Raw genomic sequence first — 9,251 nt, 5'->3', positions numbered from 1 at the left:
GAGCGCCCCCTGCCATGAGGCAAGAGAACTGCCTGCCTCCCCTGGAGTCTGTTCTCTGCCGTTTCTGATCGCTCCTCCGCACACAAAAAACGATACAAACAATGTACATTATATACATAAGCGAAATTATGGAAAATCAGTCCATATATTAAATGTTTTTTAGCCATTTTATTACCGGCGTACAGACAGGAGGAGCTGCTCTCATAGAATGGCAGCCAGTGCAGTTAGTGAGAGGTTGATCAGTCCAGGTGAGGCTCAGCTTCCTGCTGCCTCACCGGCTTCGCTTCTGAGCATTTGAATGGGAAAATGCGAAAATCCAGCAATTTTGAAGAAAAAAATAATCAGAATTGGTTAAGCTAAGTAAAAAATAGATACTTTATAGTACAAACCACAGGGTGAAAATAGCAATATAAATGCTTTTATTATAATATACCATTTTCCCATGATGACAGGTGCCTCCCCTGACCACAGGTCACTGGTATGTGTTTAATTTTCTGTTTTCAGAAAACTAGGTAGCCATTACCTTGAGTCACATTAGTGCTGGAGCATACTCTTCCTCGGTAGCAAGATCAATACTCTTGCTTGACAAACAGGGTTGTTTTAACAAACTGAGTACTTTTTAAATGAGACCCAGTGTCAGAGAAGGCATCTATTTCTGGACTTAGATGTTGGAGAGCAAACACTCTGCAGAAATCTCCATCGAAGCGTCACAGTCATTGACTATTTACTGTTACAATAGTCAATAATCTATTGTCAGTCAAGAGATTGACTGTGACACATTTTTTTTTGCCACAGTAAATAATCTATTTCAATAAAATTACAGCCCAAGCATAGCTCAGATGATACAATGAGAACAAATTCTTTGTGCTGCACAATTCAATTTTTATTTCTACAGCATGTTGTCAAGAGTCTTACTGTAGCATTTAACCGTTCCTGTACAGCAGAGGTGCAGTTTCAGTTTTTCTGAAAAAAACTTTTTACATGTGTATTGCTGTTTGCTATTGCTACACCCCTAGAAACGTTAGAATTACATATATCTCAGACTTCTTAAATGTTAGATGTTAGTAAAACCATGTACATTCCTCATGGTCTCAAAAATGCTGGGATATTTTAGGCAAAATTAAAAATGCTTTCTTTCACATGTGCATCTGGAAAACCAGGAGCATCTGTAGGATCCAGAGAAGCTGTTGTGTGGATTTACATCTTTTAGAGTTGAACAACCAGTCACTGCTACGTAAGTTGTTCACTTCAAAATAATCTTCAGCTTTAATGCAAAGTTGCTATAAAAGATGCATTAAAAGTCCATTAAAATGCCAACTTTGCATTAGTGTCGTTATTTACCGAATTTATAAATTTTCTCCAACACATGAATGTTTACTTGTCCACAGATGTCTTCCTGCTTTGTTCTCCAGTTGGTAAATCTTGAGTTTTGCTGATTTCAGGAATAAGTGGATGAGATAATTAACAGCACCAGCCCACAATGGACACAATATACATCTGAAAGTCAGTTTCACACAGTTTTCTGCACCAAAACAGCTTATCGTTCTTAAAGGGCATCAGTGTGGTGAGTTTTGTGACAGGAAGTTGAGTTGAGTTTCAGAAAATACATTTGTGCCAGAACAGAGGCTCAGGTTTCCATTGGTTGGTGTCAGACACAAATGTGAAAATAGCCTCTGGTGGTTCTGTGGTTCAAGCTGCAATCATTTTGCAACTCAACAGCAGAGCTTTTGCAGAACAACCACCCTAACCACCACCACTCTTCTAGGCTGTGGTGCTTTTCAGAACATTTGGAGAAACTGATCTCCAGCTCTGGTCATGAATTTTCCTCTGTCCTGCTGAGTGGACATTCTCTGTCATCAAGCTAATTAAAACACATGCCAGGAATACAGCAGGACAGAAGCAGCTCATGTTATGTTTGTGGTACTAAAATCTACTAACTACATAAATGTGGGTTCTGTCTTTATTTCCTTTTCTTTTTGTTCCCCTGCAGGTGAGAAAAGATCATGTTGCTCCAGTTTACATCCTCAACCTTCTGATCTCGGATCTCATCCAGTTCTGCAGCAGAATTCCTCTGATGTTACTTAGACATCTGTGTTGGTGTTACGGCCGCTGGCCTCTAGAGGCTGTGCAGGTTTCTTTTGTCATGCAGGTTCAGCTGGAGAGAACACCTTCCTGATTGGTTGCCTGAAGGCTGCAAGAGAGCAGTGATCCTGTTGGACCAGCAGAGGGATTGCAAGCCAATCAGTCACTGATGAGGCCCACCTGGACCGGATTAAAGGCTCCTGAATTCATTCCTCCAGTGGGCCAGCTTGTAGGAAGCTTGCACGTCCTGCTAAACTGTTTTGGCTTTGGAGTAGTCAGTTTTCTCCATCCAGCAGTTGTGTTTGGGAGGCTTGGTGCTCCCTTTGTGTGTGTTTTTCTTTTTTCTCTCTTCCCATTTTGGGTTGTTTTGAGTTTGTTTGAACATTTTGTAACTTTAATTTGCACTTCACATTCTTGAGTTTGTTCATCCCTTTTGTTTTGCATTAATTGGGTTAAAATTGTATTGTGATTTGGTTTTGTGAAATCCTTTGTTGTAATTATTTTTTACATTCCACTTGTTTCCCTGGACACATTTTATGTTGCTGCCTCTAAAGCCCTAGACCTTGGGGGCGTAACAGTTGGTCTGCGTTGCAGTCTGGATCCTTTCTGTGATTTTCATCTTGAGCGTTTATCTTCCCCTTGAGCTAAATACCAGTGGAACCATACTGGGTGTGTTTCTCCTCCTCCCTCTTCCCTTGTTCATCTTCTGCCTGGTTGGGACCTTTAAGGTTCTGTCTGAAACTCGCAGTGTCTCTGCTGAGGAAACATCAAATCTTTTCAGTCCTGGTTGTGGTTTTGCTTACATATATTCTACTTTTTCTGCCTGTTTGTATTTTTAGTTTTTGAGGAAGTGAAAGAAAATGTCATTTTTGAAGCTGTGGCTGCAGTCTGTCAATGTCTAAGTCCTCTTGCAGACTCAGTGTTGTATATTTTTCTGAAGAAGTTTATAAGATTTTGGCTTCACTGTGTTCCTGTAAAATGTCTGAAAATCAGAAGTTCAGCAGCACTGATGATGACAACATGTCTGCTCTGCAAACTACAGCTGTTTAGGTGGATAAATATCGTCACAACTTAAAGTATTCTTATGGATTACTTGCAAAAAATATTACATTTGAATGATCTATTTTGATTTTTTTCATTATCCTTTAATTTCCTTTGAAAATTAAAACAACTGAAGAGATGACAAGCTGCTTGATTCTCAGATTCATAACTTCTGTATCTGACATTTTTTTCAATAAACATCAAATTTAATCGGGTACAACAGAAGGTGTTGCATAAACAGTTTTTATTTCAAAAAGTTTATCAAAAAATGCTGAAAATGGTGCGACTAGTTTTAGCTGTGGATTAATTGTATTATTTCTGAACCACATACAGTATATCCACATGAAACAAAGTAGACGTGTAAAATCAGTGGAATTTTTTTGAAATATTCAATTTGTAGAAAAATATTTAATCAGACTAGAATCAGAGAGTAATTAATCAGTAATTAAATAATTATCAGTAATCAGTAATTAATTAATTAATCAGAGAGTTCTTTAAATCAATAGACAAAGGGAAATAAAAAAAAAAAAACATTACTCCCAGGTGGGATGATTTAAAGTTGTTGCATTTGAATTCTGCCAACAATTCTATTTTTTTTGTTCATATATATATATTAATGTTGATATACTATTAGTTTTCATTATCTACAGAGTTACTAGGGTGAAGAATCTTTTTCAATGGAAAAAAAACCCCCATCTCTACCTGTGGTCAACAAAAACTTCTGTTTAGTTTCTCAGAACTGAGCAGAAACAGGAAATGACTTAATATTTGTGACGACAGCAACATTTTCTATCCAAGCCTTTTTAGTGCAATTTTTGGACTATTCACCATCTGAAAATCATACACAACCATGTACTTCATGAAGCTTATTTTAGTCTGCCATATTTTTTTTATTATTGGAATTCATGGGAGAAAGTATTATGAGCTAGAAAATGTTTCTTGGCATGAAAATACATGTAATGACTAAAGTCTCAGCAAGATCTAGAGAAACCCATCCATGTGTTTACCGTTGCATTGATTTCTGCAGCAGCGTCTTCACAGGTCGGCCTAACAAATAAGTCCTTCAGCTGCAGCTGATCCAGGAGCTGCTGCTGGCGCTCTGACTAAAACCAGGAAGATGGAGCACATCACAGCAGTTCTAACGTCCCTACACTGGCTCCCTGTAGCTCAGAGAACAGACTTTAAAATACTGTTGTTAGTTTATAAATCACTGAACGGTTTAGCACCACAATACATTAAAGATCTGCTGCTGTTGTATCAAACTTCCAGACCCCTCAGGTCTCCTGGTTCTGGTTCTGCTCTGTATCACCAGAACCAGAACCAAACACAGGGAAGCAGTATTCATGCACCACAAACCTGAAAGCATGTTATGGTGTGCTGAGGTGAAGTAATCTTGATTTTTATATTTAGTTTAGAAGTATGTTGATGATTGTAGCTCCTTTTACAGCCATTATATTTTGTAACAGATTCATTCTTTACTTTTTGCTGCTTCTTGAAGTCAGACTTGAGCATTTCATTTTAATTTCTTACAGCTGTAAATCTGCTACACTGTAATGGTTTTAAATGTCAGGTTGTGGAGGTTACATGTGGGATACATTTTGACCTTTAATCTGTCCCAGAATCTGAATAGTTTCAAGTCTTTTCACCTGTTACTCTGTGAAAATGTTGGAAAGATTGGCTGACAGTGAAAAAGCTTCTCTTGGTTTCTCATTCACATTTTTTTTCCTTTGATAGTTTTTACTCTTTTAAAAGCTATTAAATAAACCGAGTTTTGTGGTAACTGTGACACTTTCAATCCTCAATGGATTATTTCCAAATTTAAGGACTTTATCTTATTTTCTAACCTACAACCAGAGAAAAATGCCTCTAAGGATTTTGACATGGCCTGATGTAATATTCTAACATTATCAAATTTTTATCAGCTATAAGTAGAAAATCCTCATAATCAGAGGTTATTGTCCATCTGTGTACATTTAAGCAACAATGTGTTACACAAAGTGATAAAGTTACTGAAGTAAATGAGCTTTTCAATAATATTCTAACTTATTGAATGGGTCTATACACTAAACTTGACTTAAAATAAGGTATAAATAATTTCGAAGTTGTTTTTTTTATATACATTTGTGAACAATCTGGATCTTTATTCATTCATGAGCTTCTTGAGTTTTTAATACCTCATATTTCATAACACGTTAACCCAGTGGCTATAAAATGACCAATCTGCAGTCACATGTTGCAGTATGTAGCTTTCATAGAATATGATACAAAGCTATTGTAGTAATGTCATAATGAATTAATTTGGACACAAACCGGGCACCGATCATCCTCAGCTGGGTCTTCTGGGTGAGGATGTCTGATGATTTAAGACCTGAAACACAGAGTGGCCGTAAACTGGAAAGAAATCTTAACGAAATGGGTAAATGCACCAAAGAAAGGGAGAGGGATCTTTTGTTTTGATTTTTAACAGATGGCTTTCCTGACGCAATGCATCATGGGAACAGAAGCTTTGCGAAGCGCCTAACCTGGTTCTGTATTTTATTAGTTATTTTTTTTCAGAACTCCATGCACCGTCCATTTCTGCCGTCTTCTCATGATGAGTTCCACTTGCTAGCTAGATTTGATTTGCCCATAAAGAACAAATATTTGCCACATAGCTCCCAATAATACCTGCATGTATGACAGTTCACTTCTGCTGTGAGTTTCTCTTGATCCAGATTTCTGCAGTGCTGTAATTATGTGAGCTGTGGTCTTTTTTTTTTTATCAAGTCAAACTGGACATAATGGTTGCGTGAAATTTCACAGTTTATGATGTCATGGTGCTTTCACTGTTCTCCTTTTTATACATGTCAGGCTGCAGCTGTCTTATTTATTAAACATAATTTGATGTTGACGTGGATACAGACCCCTTCCCAACATCCCAGCTCCACTTTTATCCTTTGTTTTTATGCTAGCAGCTCCAGTCTCTCTGTGGCCCACAGTTGACCAAACACATGTTGAGTCACAGCCACCAGCTAACAGCACATAAAGGAAGATGGAAGAACCAACATGGTGATGAAGCAACAAACATCCTGCACCCAGCACCTCCATACTTGTCCCTGTTACATACATGTGTATCTAAGTTAATGTGAAATGTTTCCATGACTGCAGCTTTCCGTTTCTAAAGTTAGAGATGACAGCAGAGTCCAAAACATGAAGGATTTAATCTGTTGCATTTAAGTTTAACAGGTGAAAAAAGGGATTGAAGTGATTGTGAACTTTTTTTTTTTTTGCAAAGAACATAGAGAGGATATTTCTTGTTAATTGGTGCTAGAAAAATTAACTGAATAAAATTTTACACAAGTTGGTTCGCGAGAACTGAGTTTTAAAATAAATGTGATCTTAGAAGACGTTGTCTTCCTGTTTCTAAAGAAAATAGACTTATGACATCATCTCTGCGCCCATTTCCTTTACTAGAGAAGTCAGATGTGATTGGTCAGACACTGACATAAGTAAATCTACAGATCGCTCAGGCTGCAGACCGTTGAGATGAGAAGGATAACTGGCTGAAAACAGGAATCATTTCAAGACATTTAAACTTTGAAAGGTATTTTTTTTTTCTTTTAATGTAGAGAAATGAAAGAAAGATGCATTAATTTTACACGCTGCTGAATATTATGTTAATTGTGTTTAATTTCATGGAAATTAAACACATTAGAAATAACATTTACCTGCATGCCAGTAGAATAAGGTAGAAACTGAGGACACACTTTACATTTGGATAATTTTCCACTCATTGCTTTCAAAAATTACAATGTTTATTTTTAACATATGTGCTTTATTTTTGTACTAAAACAGATTCCTTACAAAAGAGCTTTTCTTGGATTTCCCCTTAAATATAAATTTAATATTACGTTTATGAACTAAGCTAAGAGAAAAATCAAGTCTCCATTATTCATTATTTTGCAGGTTTGATATTGAAGAATGGCAGATTCCCTCAATCAGAACATCTTCAGCTACAGTGATGCATCTAACAGAACCAATAACAGTTCTTATGAAGAGGACAAAGTATCTTTGCAAATCTTGCACTGGGGAAATTTGATCACCCTTTGTGCCGGACTTCCTCTGACTCTGGTGGCCATGTTTGCTGTTTTATCAAAGGTGAGTTCTTGTTAACTGTATGTTAACTGTATGTTCGTTGTGGTATGCAGTTTCTTTTTAATAATATTGGTTTTCTCTGAACCTGGATCTAAGGGTTAGGGTTGATCAAAATGAAATCAAAAGTTTTGATCAACACAAGCCCAACAAAATGAGGCTTTTGACCTCATTGTTTCTGTGTAACGTCTAAGAATCAGGAGATCAGCAGCACTGATGATATGTCACCTCAACATACTGCAGCAGTTTAGGTGCCACAGAAGCACAATCGTGGAAGCAGAATCATCTTAAATTTTGAGATTAAATTTTCAGCTTTTGTTCACTTTTCATTTTGTTTCCCCTGCAGGTGAAAGAAGATCATGGTGCTCCAGTTTACATCTTCAACCTTCTGATTTCTGATATCATGCAGTACTGCAGCAGAATTCCTATGATTTCACCCGAACCTCATGTTTTCTATATTATTGCCTTAGATGTTAGCATTTCAGCCAGTATTGGATTCATGATGTGTATCTCCCTGGAAAGGTAAATGACTGTTTACATGCATATTATTTACTTACATGTTTCTTTCTGACATTATTACATCAGTAATGTCTGACAGCAGGTATCTTTTGTTTCAGGTATCTGGTCATTGCCAAGCCGCTGTGGTACAGATTTAGAAGAAACATCAAGACATCTGTGTTGGTCTGTGTCGCAGTCTGGATCTTTTCTTTTCTTAATAACATTGACATGTATTTGCTTTTGGAATTTCATATTGTAAAAATCATTCAGGCTGCTGGTCTCCTCCCACCTCTTCTCTTGTTCATCTTCTGCCTGGTTGGGACCATTAAAGCTCTGTCTGAAGTTCGGAGTGTCTCTGCTGAGGAAAAACGTCGAATTGTTTCAATTCTGGTTGCGGTGTTGCTCATATATGTTCTACTTTTCATCCCCAACATGATATATTTTCTGGTGGAAAAACCCTATGAAAATTTTCCTGTCTTTACTGGGGTTACAATTGGTATTTTTCTTAGTCCTCTTGCAGACTCAGCTATGTGTATTTTTCTGAGGAAAAGTGCGGTTGACAGGGTTTTGAGCTCATTGTGTTGCTGTGTGACGTCTAAGAATCAGGAGATCAGCAACACTGATGATGATTTGTCACCTCAACATACTGCAGCAGTTTAGGTGCCACAGAAGCACAAACAGTTTTTTACATTGTATGGAATTCTTATGGATAATTTGCAAGAGAGAAATTATCCATAATTATACATTCAGATGAGATTTGACTGCTTGGCTCTCTGAGTTGTCAGTTTAAACACTTAGAAAGTGTCAGAGTTTCCAGTGAAAAAAGTTTTTCAACAAAAAATTATAAAAGCAGTAAAACTTTATTTATTCAGCTGTGTACAATTTAGTTTTTCTGCTATGTAATTGATTCTGAACCACATACTGTTTTTCTGAAATGTTTATTATATATAACAGAAATATTCAATTGAACTAGAGGTTTCTTTATAAAAAACAACAACCATGAAGCCTCCAAAATACCATCTCTTGTGATGAAGCAAAACTGCTGTTAGGATTGTGAGAAATCTGCAGAAACAGGAAATATCTCATGTTTGACATGATATAAAAAGCAGACACATTTTAACACAATTTGTATTTTGTGGCTAAAGGAACTTTAGGTCACAAACTTTTTTAATTATTTCATACTGTTGTACAACCATGTACACATGAAGATTATTTGGGTCTGTCACATTTTTAATTGGACTTTATGAGGCACAAAATGATGAGCTGGAAAAATTTTACTTGCTCTGACAATATTTGTAAGTTATGATTGAATGTTGAGGGTTTGGTAGGAGTTTGTGATGATAGGAAATTTGCTTGATGACAATGTATAGGCTTGTTTTTATCTCAAATATTCATCTTTTCTCTCTTGATCTGAAAGAACAACTTTATTTTCAGAATTAAATTTCTTTAACAATATTCTCTGAGAATGTGTATGATTTTATTTTGCACACAGATAGAAA

At 36.6% G+C, this 9,251-nt stretch overlaps 1 protein-coding gene and 1 pseudogene across 1 annotated transcript; both read left to right on the top strand.

The window, feature by feature from the left end:
* Positions 1-445: 445 nt before the first annotated feature.
* Positions 446-3,132, top strand: LOC106938474 (uncharacterized; annotated as a pseudogene).
* Positions 3,133-7,081: 3,949 nt separating this feature from the next.
* LOC106938473 (proteinase-activated receptor 2-like) lies at positions 7,082-8,738 on the top strand. Its single transcript, XM_015020534.1, has 3 exons — positions 7,082-7,260; positions 7,601-7,776; positions 7,872-8,738. The coding sequence occupies exons 1-3, from the start codon at positions 7,084-7,086 to the stop codon at positions 8,410-8,412; spliced, it is 894 nt and encodes a 297-aa protein (XP_014876020.1). The 5' UTR covers positions 7,082-7,083; the 3' UTR covers positions 8,413-8,738.
* Positions 8,739-9,251: the final 513 nt, after the last annotated feature.

Source organism: Poecilia latipinna, unplaced genomic scaffold, assembly GCF_001443285.1.
Source record: "Poecilia latipinna isolate Pla-1442-1.1 unplaced genomic scaffold, P_latipinna-1.0 Scaffold2602, whole genome shotgun sequence".
Classification (NCBI taxonomy): domain Eukaryota; kingdom Metazoa; phylum Chordata; class Actinopteri; order Cyprinodontiformes; family Poeciliidae; genus Poecilia; species Poecilia latipinna.
Note: the sequence above shows the minus strand (reverse complement) of the source record. Positions and strands in the feature narration are given on the sequence as shown.